This window comes from Pelobates fuscus, chromosome 2 (genome assembly GCF_036172605.1).
Source record: "Pelobates fuscus isolate aPelFus1 chromosome 2, aPelFus1.pri, whole genome shotgun sequence".
In the NCBI taxonomy this organism is placed as follows: Eukaryota; Metazoa; Chordata; class Amphibia; order Anura; family Pelobatidae; genus Pelobates; species Pelobates fuscus.
The window spans coordinates 272,300,997-272,320,218 of NC_086318.1; the positions used below are offsets into that span (position 1 = coordinate 272,300,997).

A 19,222-nucleotide genomic window follows, 5' to 3' on the forward strand; every position below is an offset into this window, starting at 1 on the left:
CCTGATGATGACTTCCTGCCTAGATGGTGTAAAAGGCAGTCACTCCCTCGCGGCCGGCCTTGCATGACCGGATAGACCGCGGGGAAGGGAGTCATCAGACCATCTGGATGGTGGAACAGCTAAGTCTCTACCTCTTTTGGAGGTAGAGACCACAGGTACCCTGACAGTACCCCCACTCTCAGATACGCCCACCGGGTGGAATGAACCGGGACGAGATGGGAAGCGAGAGTGATACGCCCTGCGGAGACGGGGAGCATGAACATCCTCCTGAGGTACCCAACTCCTCTCCTCAGGACCATATCCCTTCCAATCAACCAGATATTGTACTCTCCCCCGGGAGATTCGAGAATCAATAATAGAGTTGACCTCATACTCCTCCTGACCCTCCACCTGAACGGAGCGAGGAGGGGCTATTGTGGAGGAAAATCTGTTACATATGAGTGGTTTCAGCAATGAAACGTGAAACGAGTTCGGAATGCGTAAGGTATTAGGAAGAGCTAAACGATACGCAACCGGATTGATACGGGTCAGCACCCTGTAGGGTCCAATATAACGAGGAGCGAACTTCATGGAGGGCACTTTTAAACGGATGTTCCTCGTGCTCAGCCATACCCTATCACCTGGAACAAAGACCGGAGCCGCCCTTCTACGTTTATCAGCGTGTTTCTTGACCAACATAGAGTTGTGCACAAGGATTTGTCGAGTTTGATCCCACAACTTCCTCAAATTGGCAACATGAACATCAACCGACGGCACCCCCTGGGAAGGAGAATCCGAAGGAAGAATAGACGGATGAAAACCATAATTCATGAAGAAGGGGCTTGAATGAGTAGAATCGCAAACGAGATTGTTGTGTGCAAACTCCGCCCAAGGAATCAAACCGACCCAATCATCCTGGTGTTCAGAAACAAAGCATCGTAAATATTGTTCAATTTTCTGGTTGGTACGTTCAGCAGCTCCGTTAGACTGAGGATGATAGGCAGAAGAAAAGTTTAATTTAATACCAAGTTGAGAGCAGAAGGACCTCCAAAAGCGGGAAACAAATTGGGAGCCTCTGTCCGATACAATTTGAGAGGGTATCCCATGTAGGCGAAAAATCTCCTTGGCGAATATCTCTGCCAATTCGGGAGAAGACGGAAGTTTAGGCAGGGGAATGAAGTGTGCCATCCTAGTAAACCTGTCAACCACGGTGAGGATAACAGTCTGTCTTTTAGAGATAGGTAGATCGACAATAAAGTCCATGGCCAAACAGGACCATGGTTTCTCTGGAACCTCCAAGGGTTGCAGGAGTCCACATGGAAGCGTATGGGGTTGTTTGGTTTTAGTACAAACTTCACATGCAGCGATGAACTCCTCAACATCCCTCCGTAAAGTAGACCACCAGAAGTCCTTAGAGATCAAGGCGTAAGTTTTGCGAATACCAGGATGTCCCGCCATCTTGCTATTATGTAAACACTGTAAAAGTTCCAGTTGAAAAGCAGGAGGAACGAAATGACGACCCGCAGGGGTCTGTTTAGGTGCGAGATGTTGCAACTTAATGATCTCGGCCAGTAATGGAGAATGAATCCTGAGATTCGTATTAGCAATGATATTGCACTTCGGAACTATAGAAGAAAGAACTGGTTCAGGTACAGTAGAAGGTTCATATTGGCGAGATAATGCATCGGCTTTAGAGTTTTTAGAACCAGGTCTGTAAGTCAGTACATAATTGAAGTGAGTCAGGAATAAGGACCAACGAGCTTGTCTAGAGGATAAGCGCTTAGCCTCCCCAATATATGACAAGTTTTTGTGGTCTGTCAAAATCGTAATAGGGTGTAGGGTCCCCTCCAACAAATGTCTCCACTCCTTTAAGACTTTAATGAATGCTAACAGTTCCCTGTCTCCGATGTCATATCTGCTCTCAGCCCCAGAAAGTTTCCTGGAAAAAAAACCACACGGGTGTAATGGTTTATCTACCGCTAATCTTTGTGACAGAACCGCACCTACTCCTGTCTCAGAGGCATCGACCTCGAGTAGAAACGGCAAAGTCGTATCAGGATGGACTAATATTGGAGCAGAAGCAAAAAGTTCTTTGAGCCTCTTGAAAGCAGCGAGAGCTTCAGGAGACCACGTCTTAGTTTCTGCCCCCTGTTTGGTCATATTGGTAATGGGCGCAATAATAGACGAGTAACCCTTAATGAAGCGCCTATAATAATTGGAGAAACCAATAAACCTCTGAATAGCCTTGAGTCCCTTAGGTAATGGCCAATCTAAAATAGACTGGAGTTTGTCAGGGTCCATCTTAAAACCTTCCCCAGAAATCACGTAACCAAGAAAATCTATCTGAGACTGATCAAAGCTGCATTTTTCCAATTTACAGTATAGACCATGTTGCAGAAGTTTCTGTAATACCGCTCTGACCTGTCTATGGTGAGTTTCAATCTCCCTAGAGTGTATCAGTATGTCGTCTAGGTAGACAATGACACAATCATGTTGAAACTCCCTAAGTACCTCATTAATCAGATCCTGAAATACTGCAGGAGCATTGCAAAGTCCAAACGGCATAACTGTGTATTCATAGTGACCGTACCGAGTATTGAACACCGTCATCCACTCGTGTCCCTGCTGGACTCTCACCAAATTATATGCCCCTCTGAGATCTAACTTGGTGAAGATTTTGGAGCCCTTAAGACGATCAAATAACTCGGTAATAAGTGGAATAGGATAGGCATTTCTGACAGTTATTTTATTCAAGCCTCGGTAATCGATACAAGGTCTCAGCGTGCCATCCTTTCTCTTAACGAAAAAGAACCCAGCCCCGGCCGGGGAAGAAGACCTCCTAATGAATCCCTTTTCTAAATTCTCCCGAATATACTCCTCTAGAACCAAGTTTTCCTGAACAGACAAAGGATATACATGGCCCCTCGGAGGCATAGTCCCAGGTAGAAGCTTAATTTTACAATCAAATGGCCTGTGTGGCGGCAAAGAATCGGCATTCTTCTTGTCAAATACTGCCTTTAAGTCTAGGTAAAGGTCCGGTATCTGTCTTTCTGTGGACTGAATAGGAGTCTCAGGTATGTTAACATTAGCTAATGGAGAAACCTTGCATAAACACCTATCCTGGCAACCCTGGCCCCACGAGAGTATCTCCCCTAACTTCCAATCGATAATAGGGTTATGTTTCTTCAACCATGGGTACCCCAGAACTATGGGAACGGAAGGGGATGAAATGAGCAAAAGAGATAAATTCTCCACGTGTAGGATACCAACATTTAAACTAATGGGTATGGTTTCACGAAAGATAACAGGGTCTAGTAGTTGTCTACCATCTATGGCCTCAACGGCCAAGGGTGTCTCCCTTAGCTGGGATGGGAAATTGTTCTTAATAGCAAAGGCTTGGTCGATAAAATTCTCAGCAGCACCGGAATCTATCAATGCCATAGCCCTTACTACTTCCTTCTCCCAAGTTAAGGAAACTGGTAGCAGAAGCCTGTGATCTTTATTTTTTTTTCCAATGTCTAATTTTTTATTGACATTTTTTTTTTCACATATGCAGCACAAAATGGGAGATGATGGGGTACAGAAAGGAAGAGGGGAGGGGGGGGGGGAAATACAGCCTTTTATTAAAGTCAACATTGGTTCTTGATAACGCAGATCAAGTATTCAAAGTGTGTGCGAACCTCTGCTGGAGCACCAGCGAGTCCAAATACATGTAAATACATTGCAAGGTAGATATTGTAACATACACAGATATTGTGACAACTGATCCTTATTGCTGTGGGCAGATTAATACATGTACTTAAAATTTAAACATCAACATAAACTGTGAGTGAAGGGGGGGTCGTCTGCCCAGTTTGAGGTAGAGATCTATCTGTGGAGTGGTTAGCTACTGGTGTGTGGTGGAATGTTCTCGGGAGGCTCCTGTTGAGCTCTGAATTGAACCCATCTGTGCCAACGTGCAGAGAATGTATGTTCCCTATTGTCAAGGCGGCTGGCCATCTGTTCATACCTACTCGTCGTGTCAATGCGAGTGATAACTTCTGAGAGGTTAGGACTAAGTGGTGTTTTCCATCTATAGGCTATTGCAGTTTTTGCCGCAATGAGGCAATGGGTGAATATGTGTAGTTCGTCTTCCCTAAGAGAGTGTGGGAGGATATGCAGGAGGTAGGTTTCCGGTGACTTTGGTACGGTTATGTGTAACTTCTGTACTAGAAGTATTTCCACCTCGGACCAGAATTTTTTTATGATCGAGCAGGACCAAAACATATAGAGGAGCGTGCCTATTTCACTGTGGCACCTCCAACACGTTGGGGGGGTATTCTTGTAGATATGTGCTAAGCGTGCAGGTACTAGATACCACCTCATTGCTAGTTTGCAGATCGCTTCCCTGTGGCTTACGCTATGTGTAGCTCTCTTTATCTGGCCCAATGCTGTCGTCCAAGAGGCTTGGTCTACCTGTATGTTCAGGTCTTTCTCCCACGCTTTTAAGTAGGAGGGTGTATCTTTAGACCCTGCGTTCATGAGGGAATTATAACATAAGGAAAGTGTTTTGGCGTTTTGTAGTCTGCCTAGGCATTTGAGAACGAATGGTGGTGGTCTTGTGGGCCTGACTCTATGTAATTTGTGAAGTTGTAGTATATTCTTTATGCGAAGATATGTAAATAGTTCCTTTGATGGTAGATTGAATGATTGTTGTAGGGTTGGATATGGTATTACTCCCTCCTTGTCGAGAAGGGTGCTGATACGGTATATGCCGTGCTCTGTCCACTGATCAAGGTTTAAGTCTGGTGTAAGGTGAATGAGTGTTTTTAGGGGCGCTGCGTACAAAAGGTCCTTACAAATGTCTAAGTGGGACAATGTTTGATCCCATATGCGGAGTAGATTCGCCGTTGGGGCTAGTATAGAGGTGTTTTTCGTTCGTAGGTCTTGGCGCGCCCATAGGGCATCGGCCACCGTTTTTCTTGGCATGCAGGCGTTTTCCAGTGCTAACAATAAGGGAGGTGTTTTATTTTCTAGAATTGATATGCCCTGTGCCAGGATTGCTGCCTTATAGTATAGCTGAATGTTTGGAATGCCAAGGCCCCCTCCTGAGAAAGGCCTCCATGTTAATCTTTGTGTAATTCGTGGAGGTTTCCTCTTCCATATGTGGGCGTTAATCGTAGATTGGAGTCTTTTTATTATCGTGTTTGGGATCGCTATTGGGAGGGTGCGGAAGAGGTATAGGATGTGTGGTAATATCATCATTTTAACTGTGCTTATGCGACCTAGCCATGAGGCCCCTTTGTCGTCCCACTGTTTGAGTTGGAGGTCCAATTTTTGCACAAGGGGGTCGTGGTTTACTTTAGTGACTAAAGAGAGTGAAGTAGGTAACTGGATGCCCAGATATGAGATTGAGAATTTGCGCCAGTCGAAGGGGTATTTGGCTCGGAGGGATAGTAGTTCGTCATGAGGCAGACGAATCGCTAAGGCCTGCAATTTTTTTGCGTTGTTTTTGTAGTATGACACTTTGCCGTAATTGTCTAATAAGTGTAGGAGATGAGGGAGGGAGTGAGAAGGTTCAGTGATGAACAGCAAGATGTCATCTGCGAACAGTGCAATTTTCATGGGTCCTAAGGGGGTATGAATCCCTTTGATATCGTTCATTTGTTTTATGTGTGTGATCAGCGGTTCTAAGCATAATATAAAAATCAACGGGGAGAGAGGGCAACCTTGCCTTGTGCCGTTGGTTATTGGGAACGGCCTTGAGAGGAACCCGGTGTTGTAAACTTTGGCTGTGGGATTTGAGTATAGAGCTAATATGCTTTTTTGGAATGGTTCAGGGAATCCTAGCTTGGTCAGTACTGCTGTCATGTACCCCCAATGTAGGCGGTCGAACGCCTTTTCAGCGTCGAGTGCCAGCAGTAAGCCTTGTTGTTGGGAAGTATGCGCCCATTGAATTAAATTCAGGAAGTGTCGTGTGTTATCACCTGGCTGTCGAGATGGGACAAATCCTGCCTGTTCAGGGGAGGCTAGGTCTTGTAACATTGGCTTTATACGTGTTGCCAGGAGTTTCGCATATAATTTGGTGTCTGCGTTTAGTAGTGAGATGGGCCTCAGGTTGGGACATTCTGTGGAGGGTTTTCCAGGTTTTGGCAAGGTTACGACATGGGCTAGGAGCATCTCAGTCGGGATGTTCCCCGTGTTTTTGATGTGGTTGAATAGGGTTGTAAGATGTGGTAGGATGTGTGTGGCCATTTTAATGTAGAAGAAGTTTGAGAAGCCGTCAGGTCCCGGCGCTTTGTGTTTGGGAAGTGTTTTAATGGCTTGTAGTATTTCAGCTTCCGTGAATGGTGCCAGCAGGGAGTTTTTTTGTGCGTCTGTTAGGGAGGGAAGGTCTACTAGTTCGAGGAAGTCTCGGATTTCCGAATTGGAGGGCTGGTGAGTGTTCTCTGCACTACTAAGGTTATATAGTGAATCGTAGTAGGATGCCAGTTCCTCCACTATGTCTTGAGGATTGTAGAGTTTTGTGTTTTTTGATGAGGTCATGTATGGGAGTTTAGATTGGAGGCTGCGGGACTTCAGTCGGCGTGCCAATAATTTGCCGGCCTTGTTGCCTTGCATGTAGTGAGTTAAGTTTAGTTTGCGCATGTTCTGTTCCAAGGCATGTAGGGACATGGCGTGTAGTTCTGCTTTTATTCGGGTACTTAAGGCAGTTAATTTTCTAGAGGGGTTATGTTTGTTTTTAGTCTCGGTTTGTTTGAGCTCCTCTAGAAGGCGTTCCCTGGTTTGGTTGGTTCTCTTTTTGCGTATTGCTCCCGCTTGTATGAGTAGACCTCTCATTACTGCCTTAAGGGCCAGCCATTGAGTTGGGACGTCCGTCCCATCTGTAGCATGGTCTTCGTAAAACAGTTTGATAGTATTGGTTATTTTGCATGATAGTGGGATATCGTTTAGAAGGGATTCATTTAACCTCCATGTGCTTCTGCCCCTCACTGGATATAAGGTTTTGAACGTGGTGATGACCGGGGCGTGATCCGACCATGTTCTAGTGCCAATTTCTACATCTGCTACGTTTTGAAGTGTTATGTTGTCTACCAAGCACATGTCAATCCGTGAATATGCGTGGTGGACATGCGAGAAATATGTGTAATCTTTCCCACTCGGGAACAGATTGCGCCAAGTGTCATAAAGGTTGTGCGTGTGGAGGAGTGTGGACAGTTTGCGGCTCAGGGATGTGGCTTGGTGTGAAGGCTGCTTGTTGTGAATTCTTTGTATGTCCAGTTTGTGATCTAGAGTACAATTAAAGTCCCCACAAATAATGGTATGGCCTTGCCTGAGTTTTTCTACTTTGTTGAGCGCTTTGTGCAGGAAGGGGGTTTGAGCTTCGTTGGGGGCATAGAGGGAGGCTATTGTCACCATAATCCCATTCATTGTACCTACTAAAATTAATAGTCTGCCTTGTGTATCCTGATATAATGTAGACTGCTGAAATACCCAGTCTTGGTGAAACAGTATAGAAACACCTCTAGATTTGTGGGGTGAGAGCGCATGGTATACTTGTGGATAACAAGGAGGGCTGAATTTCGGAGCCTGTGATCTTTATAATTAGGAGTAGAGGACAAAATAGAAACACCCAAGGCTTGTCCTCTAGAGAGACTTAGGTGCGAGCGTTTCCCGGACGGTTAGGACAGTTCGAGAGTAAATGACCCTTGGCTCCACAATACATACACAAACCCTCTCTTTTCCTGTACTGTCTTTCCTCCTCAGAGAGGCGGGTATAACCTATCTGCATAGGTTCAGGAAGCAAAGATACCGTGGAGTCAGGACTTGGAAAAGCGGGGGCTAAGCTAAAAGAAGGTCTCCGGTTCCTCTCTCGAGTGTTCTGTCTCTCTCTTAAACGTTCATCTATACGAGAGATGAACGAAATTAAATCTTCTAAATTCTCAGGGAGTTCTCTGGTAGCAACCTCATCAAGGATTACTTCAGATAGGCCATTCAAAAATACATCCATATACGCCTGCTCATTCCACTTGACTTCTGACGCCAGAGACCTGAACTCTAGTGCATAATCCACCAGTGTTCGGTTCTCCTGTCTCAGGCGCAACAGTAATCTGGCTGCATTAACCTTTCTACCTGGAGGATCAAATGTTCTTCTAAAAGCAGCTACAAATGCGTTATAGTTATACACTAATGGGTTATCGTTTTCCCATAGTGGGTTGGCCCATCTCAGAGCTTTCTCAATAAGTAGGGTGATAATAAATCCTACCTTTGCCCTATCTGTAGGATAAGAGCGGGGTTGCAATTCAAAGTGGATACTAATTTGGTTTAAAAAACCACGACACTTCTCAGGAGCCCCACCATAGCGTACTGGGGGGGTAATGCGAGAAGAAGCACCCACTGTGGCTACCTCTAGACCTAAACTGACAGGAGAAACAGGGGTATTACGTATCTCCTCTGGTGGGTTATTGGCATGAGATAATAGAGCCTGTAGCGCAAGCGCCATCTGATCCATTCTGTGATCCATGGCTTCAAACCTAGGATCAGGAGAAGCCAGCTGACTGTTTGTACTTGCAGGATCCATTGGCCCTGTCGTAATGTCAGGATCGGGACAGGGATCCAACACGCAGAGTACAAACAGTAGCCAGATACGTATACCGGACCTTAGAATGGCCGGACTAACGTAAGTAGTACCGTATAGAATGGTCAAAGACAAGCCGAGGTCGAGGGTAACAGAAGACAGGTAAGCGAGAGACAAGCCGAATCAAGGGTAACAGAGATAAGCAGAGTAAGGTAAACAAGCCGGGTCAAAACCAAAAGGGATAATAGAATACACAAGCACTGAGTGACTAGAACAAGCTAGAACCACGACAGGGCAATGAGCTAATGAAGGAAGCTCTGTTAAATACCCTGTTCAGAGCAGTAACCACACCTCCGAGACGTCCTGATTGGTCCTGCAGCAATTGACTGACAGGTCGATCCGGGGGAGTGTCCTGATGATGACTTCCTGCCTAGATGGTGTAAAAGGCAGTCACTCCCTCGCGGCCGGCCTTGCATGACCGGATAGACCGCGGGGAAGGGAGTCATCAGACCGTCTGGATGGTGGAACAGCTAAGTCTCTACCTCTTTTGGAGGTAGAGACCACAGGTACCCTGACAGTATGATACCTAGGAATGTGATGAAGGTATCTGGTCCTTCGGTCTTGGTGGGGGAGACTGGGACACCCAACTGTTGGAATAGACTGATGGTTTCTTTTAGGCTTCTGGGAGCGGAAATATTCTCCTCGACCAGTAAGAAATCATCTAGATAATGTATAACTGTAGGGCATTTGGCTATATTTAGTAATAACCAGCATAGGGTTTCGGCGAATACGTTGAATATAGCCGGACTGCTTTTGGAACCAAAAGTTAAACGTGAGAAAAAGTAGTAGTTCCCGGCCTACTTGATGCCATGTAGGTGCCACAGTGTAGGGTGGATAGGCAGTAATTTGAAAGCATTTGTGATATCGGTCTTACTGAGCCATGCTCCAACCCCTGCCTGCATGAAAGCCGTAATGGCGTAATCTATGGTGGAATATTGCAGTGAAAATTCCTCAGAGGGTATGAGGGAGTTCAGACTAGGAGTGGCAGAGGTGTGTGGTGCCGATAGATCGATGATAAGTCTCTGTTTGTGGGAAGATTTCCCCGTGACAATACCGATGGGGTTTGTCCGCCATGTGGTGAAAGGAGGGGACTGGAAGGGCCCCAATAGGAAACCCTCTCTGACTTCCTGGGTTATGAGTGCTGCCACAGCTTTAGGGTTTTGTTGGGAAGATTGTAAATTTGGACATTCCAGGATTCCGGAAGGCATGTGTATGATACCGGTGTGGATTCCTTCTGATAGACCAGAGATAATGAATTCTACCAAATGTCTAGATGGATGATGTGACAGTAATGTCGTAAGTATAGAAATGTTTATCGACGTTAAGTATTGTTTAGCATGTGCCCTGAAACATTTTAAGCATATATGCAATAACCGACATCCACTGTAATTACATGATCCGACATTAAAATTATTACATATCTGGGACTTGCTCAGAAACTTGATAGGCCGTCCCAGTTTGTCTTTGGGTGTTTTTTCTGTAGTACCAGCGGAACTAGTGCCCTTCCAGGGGGTAGGTTCGTTCGCAGTGGTTGGACAGAAATTAGCCGTATGAGCCATGGAGGAGCAGTATGCACAAGCCGGCGTTCTTAGACCTGCAAAGTGTCTGCAGAAAATGACCGTATCAATCTTGCTCCAGTTGGACCTTGTCCCGTACTGGGAGAAAGCGCCAGACACTTTAGCAGAAAAGGATCTATGGTAATCATAGAAAGCTTAGCCACCATATTTGTTGCCCAGATCCACCAGCTTGTGCATATACAAATCAAACTCCTCATGTCTGTGGGGATATACTGCACAGATAACATCACAATAAAGGCCAAATGTCAACACAAATTCAGGGAAAGTCAGTTTCCTATTTAAGCAGGCATCCCTAGATTTGACCACCACAGAAATATCGTCATAAGCGTAAGTCTTATGTTTCACCACATCCTGGGAGGCAATCAGCAGTGAAGCCAAGTTGATATCTTTACCTTCCAGGATATCTTTTTTGAGGTGCTCAGGTATCATATGGGCAGGGTTAACCTCTTGATCATCCGAGGTGGGGGCTGGAGAAACTGATTGCAACTCGACCAGTGCTGGAGGGGTCGCAGCGGCCTGCCCAGACATGGTAAGGGCTGTAGTGACCGATTTGAGTTTCTCCAGCCTGGAATTGACCTGGCTCATGGATGCCATGAGGGATGAGAGCATGCCGTGTATATCTCCCGGGTTAGACTGGCTAGTCCCTTCCCCGGCATCAGTGTTATCGGTTGAGGTGTGCAGTAACTTGTAGAGTGCCGCTTTCCTTGCTGTTGCGGGGAATGGGATTTGCTGTCTCCTGAGTTCATTGGTTATGCAAGGGATTGTCCATGACCTGAAAAATGCTGGACTAGCCACCTCTCCTCCCTGTGATGGGGTGTTTGCTCTAGCCAGAGTGCCCGGTAGGGAGAAATCCTCTACCCCTTCTTGAGACATACTAAATGACAAAATATTTGGTTAGTGTATGGAAACCCAGGGGTTGTACTGGCAGGCTAACTAGGCCGGAAAGGCGAAAAATGTATCTTGTTTGGTGACAGGTGAGGCCCTGCTAGTTGCCAAGTGGCTATGAGAGGCTCTATCTATGCGTTGGCGCGAGTGGATATTGAGGCCACCCGTCGTAGTGGCAGGAATTGTAGGCCTCTCGGTGGTGGTAAAAGAAAACAGGGGGAGGGAGTGACAGGTGAGGCCCTCTCTATAATATTGCGAGGCGGCTAACTCACGTGTGGCCCGATGGTGTTTGCCTCCGAAACGTTGAGGCGGGGTGTTGGCCTCGTGGACCACTAAACGATAGGCAGAATGCCAAGAAGGGAAATACCTATTTGGGCCTATACCCCTAACTTGCCAGTACTCTATGGCCTAGGGAGAATGAAACGTATGTGAACTACAACGTGAGAAGGCTTACGTACCTGGTAGTATGTATAAAGTTTTTGAGATTCGACAGGTATACCAAACCTGGATAAACCTAAATGGGTAGAAACAAAATGTGATGGAGTGAGAATAGATCCTGTGAGACCTGTGTAGTCTGTATAGGCTAGGGTTTGGGCTTCTACCAGTATGTGCTGGAGGTATAAAAGTCTATGAGTATGGTAGTGACATGACTGGCCCCTGTTTAGTGATATGCGTAAGGCTGAGTCTGAACCTGGCAGCAGGGGCTTGGCCGTGTATTGTGTGTCTACAGAAGGTGACCAGATGATATGCATGTCATTAACTGATCTGGGAAATGCTAGGATTTGGTGCAGTTAATGGTGAAGGGAGGGATGGAATTGATCATGCATTGAATATATATGTGCCGTGGCAGAAAGTGAAATTGGAATGATGTGGGTGTGGTTGAAAAAATTATGTGAAATGACAATATGCTGAAACATAAAATGTTGTAACGTGGCGTATGAGTGGTTGAACCAAAGCGTGTGATTCAACCCGTGTTCTTGAATACTCGTGGTATGTCGTCTGAGTATGCCAAGAATGGCCTGAAAATTGTAAGTGCCATGTAATCATGATGTACATGGTTGTAATAAAAACATGATCTCCATAAAACCCTTAGAAATAAGCCATAATCGGAGGCTAAACCATCACTGTAATATACATGTAATATCTACAATTTAGTAATTTAAAATAACTATAATCTAAACAATATACATGAGAAAATTTAACAAGATATAAACCTAGGATCGTATGAATAAGTATGAAAGTATAACTGATGTAAACAAATTTATGACAGTACATGAAAGGTAGATGAACCGAATTTGGTTTAATATAAAACCGAAACGGATTTTGCCGTATGAAATATGTGAAACGAATGCGTGCATAACTAAGCAAAACTGCCGAAAGCATGATTAGAATGAAATAGCAAGAACAGTGTGATTCGTCAAAACCTTGCGACCAACCTAGCCGAAAGACATTTGTATACAGAGTGAAAACAACCGAACGGAAAGCAGCATGAATGAGTGCGTACGGTAAAATGAAACGAAACGAAATGAAACGAAATGGTGTTAGGAAACATGAGTACCATACGGTAGAACATACCCAAAGGTTTATGGCACGAAAAGTTTAACCGAAATGGGAAACAACGTTGATTTGCGACCTGGCCGTAAAGCCGGAGAGCCGTAAAGAGAGGACCCATTTGAAAACGGGACACTGTGGGAATAATCCAGGCATCGGACTTACGATTTTGAAGTCCCTGGGACGTTATCTTCGACGAAGACCAGAGTCACGAGGAGCTGGACGGGCGGAAAAAGACCTTCAAGAGGATTCCTGGACACAGCTACATGTGATGAAAATTGTGGGTTTCTGAAAAACCAAGATGGCGCCGTGCGAGAAACAGGAAGTGGATCCTCATGCAGCGCTGACCTCGAACGGTATGGAGTCAGGTAAGGGAAGGAGGTGTGTCATACGCCCCTCCCACAATTACAGGCCAAAAAGGCCTTAATACATATGATAATTATAATTTGTAGCAAAGCATATCAGTATGAGGAACGGATTGCTCAATACTAAAGCGCAGCTGTGTCACAGTGTTTATAAAAAATAGCTGGAAATGTGAATTAAACAGATAAATTTATTAAAAATATTCCAAGTAAAATAACAATAAAAATCAGAGTATAGCAAACTATCCAGTGCATAGGGAATAAATTCAGCAAGGGAACCATTAGTCCAAACCCTGATGGATGAGGATTGTAAAAGTAGATCTATCCTCTATGTCCTGACAGCTGGTGAGGAAGGCGTGCATGTCACAGTGCATTCCACCTCAGACCTCGCATTGAGGGGTAAGCTCCGGTCTCACGGGATGATGTTTAGCAGCGGGTCCGGGGTCAGAAGCAAACAGGAATGCTCGCATTCAAATCCCAACTGGCAATTGCTGTACTCAACTTGAACATTTAGTTTGTCTTACGCGTTTCGTAATGATACAGCCCTACTTCAGCAGAGACTTTGTGAATTAAGTGGCATTAGGCAGCTTATATATACACACACACACACACGTTCCCTAAATTGCCAGTTAGTTATATGAAATGTAATAATATAATAAAACAACATTTCCACTAGTATATTCTATTATTGTTCAAACATAAATGTTTTTTTTTAACACTGTGAATAGAATGGTAATAACATATGGTTAAATATTAAACAAATGACAATCTTTTGAAATCTTAAAATAGATGTATAATCTACTTCTAATAAAATATAATTTCCAATTTATCCTGTAATAAAAATTTAATTTTTAATTTTAGTATAAACATGTATTGTGATAATTTATTTTTCAGCCTCTTGATTGTGATGAAGATTCTCCACTGGTAACACTGTCTTTTGGATTGTGCATTTTGGGTAGGAGGGTTCTAAGAACAGCAGCACACCACATCTCTTTCAGGTACCTCTCTACTAGTTTCCTTTGGATATATTTTTGTAAAAAAATATGTTTTTATAATTTTTTTAAATAATTGGATGTGGATATATGTACCATCAGCTTATATTGATTAAAATTGCTTGGGTAGATTTTATCTAATATAATAATAATAATAATACTAATAGGAGGCTTTTACAGAAAAAATACAAGATGGTTAGGTTTAAACCGCACCAGTGCAGGAAGCAGAGATTGACTGAACTACAGTTACACATAAAAAAAAATGAATAGGTGTGTCTCTAACAAGAAATGCATAAAGTAATGAAGGTTATTCATATGCAATTTGAGGTTGATAATACATAGTAAAGGATTAACAGCAATGTCAACACATGCTGGTGCTGTACTTCTATGTAAAGTTAAACCGTTTGCTAAATGAGTCTTCTGCAGCCCATCTTCTTAGTGTTGTTTGGGTAAATAAAGCATTTGATTGAGCAGCAATGGGCAGTTGGCAGAGAATGTCAGCTGACCGCTTTTAGCCTATCACAGTACCTATTACTAGTAGACATTGGTATGGCTAGAAGGAAGTGTGTAATCTCAGTCTTTGCCACGTCTTCATAAATTTAACAACAAACACCATAAATACATTCCATTATTTTTATAATTATTATTACCCTGCTCAAACAAGCTTACAGTCTATAGGAGGTGGGGTATAAAACACATTAGGACAGGAAATAGCAATCAAAGAAGGTGGGAGTAAAGCAGAGCTGGAGGAGAGAGTAAAGATCAAGAGACAGGTATGTGAGGTAGAGGTTACTCTGGGAGGCCATAAGCTTTCTTAAAGAGATGGGTTTTAAGGCACTTCTTAAATGATTGAAGACTAGGGGAGAGTCTGATGGTGGTAGGCAGGCTGTTCCATAGGAAGGGAGCCGCCCGTGAGAAGTACTGCAAGCGTGAGTTGGCCATAATTGTGCAAGCAGCGGACAGGAGAAGATCATGGGCAGAGCGGAGAGAAGGAGAAGGGGCATACCTATAAATCTGTAAAGAGATATAAAATGGGCTAGAATTGTTCACTGCTTTATAGGTTTGGGTTAGCACTTTGAATTGACTTTAATAGGATACAGGAAGCCAATGTAAGGACTGACTTAGGGGTGAGGTGTGAGAGGACAGACTAGAGAGGTAAATCAGTCTGGTGGCAGCATTCATTACAGACTGTATGGCTTTTGGGAATATGGCTATACGGCTTTTGGGAAGACCAATTAGGAGAGGGTTACAATAATCCATGCAGGAAATTACTAGAGCATAGACATGCTCCTTGGTAGCAAATTTCGTTTCAGAAAGCGGTAGGACATCCAGTCAGATATGGAAGAAAGGCAAGCAGTGACAGGTTGCAGGACGGCAGGGGAGAATCCCATGACCTGGTGATTGTCAAGACAGATGCCCTAACTTGCAATCAGTGAGGCAAGTAGAATCCTATGCATAAGATATCTTACCAGGACTTAGAGGGCCAGACTTATGGGCCAGGTTTTTGGACAGTACACAGACGTATATGATGAGCAGACAGTTAAACCCTATCACACTCTTAGTAGTTAGGAGATATACTGTGATGTTGATCAGCATATTTCTTTTGACTAAGTTCCTCTCCTAAGTTCTTAGACCCACTTTCAGTTGTTTCTGTGTTCTGGCAAACGTGTGTCCAGAACAGAAATTTAATTTTGTGGCCTGGACAGTAAGTAATCAGATAGTTGAATCTAGATAGGAAAAGAGACCAATGTGCCTGTCTAGAAAAAAGATTACTGTCACTTATATAAAAAAAGAGGCTTGTGATCAGTCATAATGATGACAACATATCCTCTAATAAGTGAAGCCACCCTTTTATGGATAAAATTGTAGATTATGCTAGCTTTAGTGTACTGATAATCTTAATTTTATTAATGACAGGAGGCGAGTATTTGCTTAAGACTTTCTTTACTTAAGCTTCACAGCAGCACTTTTTTACTTAGTAACAGGGTAACCAATCAGAAAAAATTTAGCATGGTATAAAAGTCCCTCCCTGTGACGTCACTTCCTCTTTCTGGCTGCGAACAAAAAGGAACGGGAAAACTGTAAAGGGAACCGATAAGAAATCCGGAAAGCCAGACGAGAAAGTTGATGCTTGAGAGGGAACAGGAACGAAAACATGACTTCTAGGAGAGCTGAGATGAAGCTTGAGATGAAACAGCAGCTAGACTTGTCCTCTTGAGGGGCTTTACGCTGAAACGAGAGAGCAGAGTCGAAACCAAGGATTAATCCGAGAATTGGACTTCTAAAATTATGGTGTCCAGTAATTAGAAAAAAATCATATATAATAGACCACCTCCCCTAAAGTGTTAATTTTATAACATGACAGGAGGCTTCGTATTTGCTGTTTTAACGCTCCCCCAGGAGGGCTAAGGAAGCGTGCACAGCTGGACGAAAGTAGAAGTTGCGGAACGTCTGTTCCCTGGACCAGTCTGCTGAGTGCAGGATGTCCCGAAGAGAGGCTCCAGCGTTGAATGCTCCTGATGCCGCCGCACCGCTGATGGAGTGGGCTCCGAAGGAAGTTTCGATCCCGGCCAGGGAGAGCAACCACCTAAGCCATCTGGCAAGGGTTGTGGTTGATACGGGATGATGGGGTCGGACGTATGAGATCAATAGTTGGCTGGAGGAGGTTGAACGTAGAGAGGAGGTGACTGATAAATAACGAGAGAGAAGAGAGACCACACATAATTTTGGATGGTTAGGGAAATAAGGGTAAAAAACTGAAGAGGAGTTTGATTTTGTCCGTCTGGATACGGAAAAGGTGACACCTTCTGGGGAGAAGTTGATAGCGTTATGGTCGAATGCTCGAACGTCTGATACTCTTCGGAAGGAGATTAGGCAAAGTAACAGAGTGAATTTTGCTGAGAGTTGACGTAGGGTTAGATCTTCGTTGTTCGGCCAAGCTTCAAGGAAGCGAATCATGACATTAACGTCCCATAGGTGGGAGTATTTCGGTGTTGGGGGGCGAGCTAGTTTAATGCCCCGCAATAGTCTACAAACCAAAGGGTCCTGGCCAACCGGAGCTCCCTCTAAAGGCACGTGGGCCGCTGAGATTGCTGACCGGGCAACGTTGATGGAACGGTATGAGCGGCCTAAGTCGAATAGATGTGAGAGGAAATTCAAAATGAACTGTCTAGGGGCTGTAAGGGGATCGGTATTCCGTTCCAGGCACCAATTGCACCAAGCACCCCAGGAGGAAAGGTAGCATCTTCTGGTTCCAGGTGCCCAAGAATCCCAGAGGAGTTCCTTAGTTCTCTGCGATAATTCTCCGAAATTCCAGGATCCCCTGAAAGAGTCCAAGCCACTAGTTGGAGGTGGCCCTGAATTATCATCGGATGAGGGTTTCCTTGAGGGTCCTCTAGCAGGTTGAGCCATGGAGGTAGAAGGAGGGGATGTTGGCAGGATAGGTCCAGGAGATCTGGGAACCATGCTTGGCCCTGCCAGAGCGGGGTGAGTAGTACCAGCGTGACTTGTTGTCTGCGGATCTGGAGAAGGACTCTCGGGATCATTGCGAAAGGAGGGAAGGCGTAGGCTCCCGTTGTCGGCCACTTTTGAAGGAAGGCATCTACCGCCAAGCATTCTGGGTCTGGTAGCCAGCTGAAGAAATGTGGGACTTGAAAATTCGTTCGGGAGGCGAAAAGGTCCAGAGTAAACGGTCCTCGGAGCTTGGAGATGTGGAAGAAAACTGATTCATGCAGGCGCCAGTCGCTGACGTCCCTCCAATGCCGGGAGAACCAATCCGCAGTAATGTTCGTTTCTCCCGGGAGATATTCTGCTCGAATTGTTATGTTGCGTTGGAAGCAAAAATTGTAGATGTCCTTTGTCACTTCGGATAGGGTACGTGATCTGGCCCCTCCCAGTTTGTTGATGTATTGGACAGCTGAGATATTGTCCATTCGAAGGAGGATACAGCAGTCTGAGAGGTGGTTGGCCAGACTGCGGATTGTGAACGAACCTGCAATTAACTCCAGACAGTTGATGTGGAGAGAGTGTTCTGCCGCGGTCCATGGTCCCCCGGTGGAAGTTGCATGACAAGTTGCGCCCCAGCCTTGGAGGCTCGCGTCTGATTCCACCACGAAGTCTGGAGTGGGGCCGAAAATTGCTTTGCCATTCCAGGCAGACATGTGGCGGAGCCACCAGTTGAGTTCCTCCCTCACCTCGGTAGTGATCGGGACCCTCTGGTCGTATGATGGATGGGTCTGGAGGAACTGAGCCTTCAGGCGTTGCATGGCCCGATAATGGAGGGGACCTGGGTAGATCGCCTGAATGGAAGCCGAAAGTAGGCCTACAATCCGAGCTAAACCTCGGAGAGGGATATCCACTTGTCTAAGCGTCTTGCGTAGTTCCTTCCTGATCGCAGTTAGTTTGGCTTGAGGTAGGCGGAGAACACAGGTAGAGGAGTCGATCTCGAAGCCGAGAAATTGAATGATTTGGGATGGAGTCAGTGAGGATTTCGCCTTGTTGATGACGAATCCCAAGGATTCGATCAATGAAGATGCGTAGTTCGTTTGTGACTGTAGGCTGGATGCGTCGTCGCAGAGTAGTAAGAGGTCGTCGAGGTAGATTAGGCAGCGAATGCCTCTTGCTCGAAGATGCGCGGTGACTGGTTTGAGTAGTTTGGTGAAGCACCATGGAGCGGAACTCCGAATGGAAGGCAGGTGAATTGGAAGACCCGGTGGTGCCAAAGAAAGCGGAGGAAACGTCGGCTGGATGTATGTACCGGTACGGAGAGGTAAGCATCCTTGAGGTCGAGTCTGGTGAACCAATCTCCTGGTCGGAGGATGTCCCTGAGGAGATGAATCCCTTCCATTTTGAAGTGCCTGTATATCACGAAAGTATTCAACTGACGAAGGTTGATTACTGGGCGAAATTCCCCTGATTTCTTCTTGACTAGGAAGATGGAACTTAGAAAGCCTTTGTCGTGTGGAGCTGGTTGAATAGCTCCTTTTGTTAGTAAGGAACGTAGTTCCGAATCGAGGAGGGTGGTTTGAGCTCTTGACATTATCGGGTAATGGGGAAAACCTGTTTGAGTAGGAAGAGAATAAAATTCTATCAAATAACCCCGGACTGTGTTTAGAACCCAGGTATCTGAAGACAGCGTCTTCCACATATCTAGACAATGTAATAACCTGCCCGCATGATAAACCGTAGTAAGATGAAAGGTAGGAAATCTCACCTGTAGGGTATCTGTTGCGTCCACGGGCTCTGCTTCCTCTTCCCCTG

General features: G+C 45.0%; 1 protein-coding gene across 1 annotated transcript in view; it reads left to right on the forward strand.

Annotated features, from left to right (window-relative positions):
* Positions 1–19,222, forward strand: part of PCNX2 (pecanex 2) — a 3,673,975-nt gene that overhangs the window by 2,877,585 nt on the left and 777,168 nt on the right. Inside the window, exon 26 of the mRNA XM_063443387.1 lies at positions 13,866–13,969. Coding sequence (XP_063299457.1) covers positions 13,866–13,969 — 104 coding nt within the window. The remainder of the gene's footprint in view (positions 1–13,865; positions 13,970–19,222) is intronic.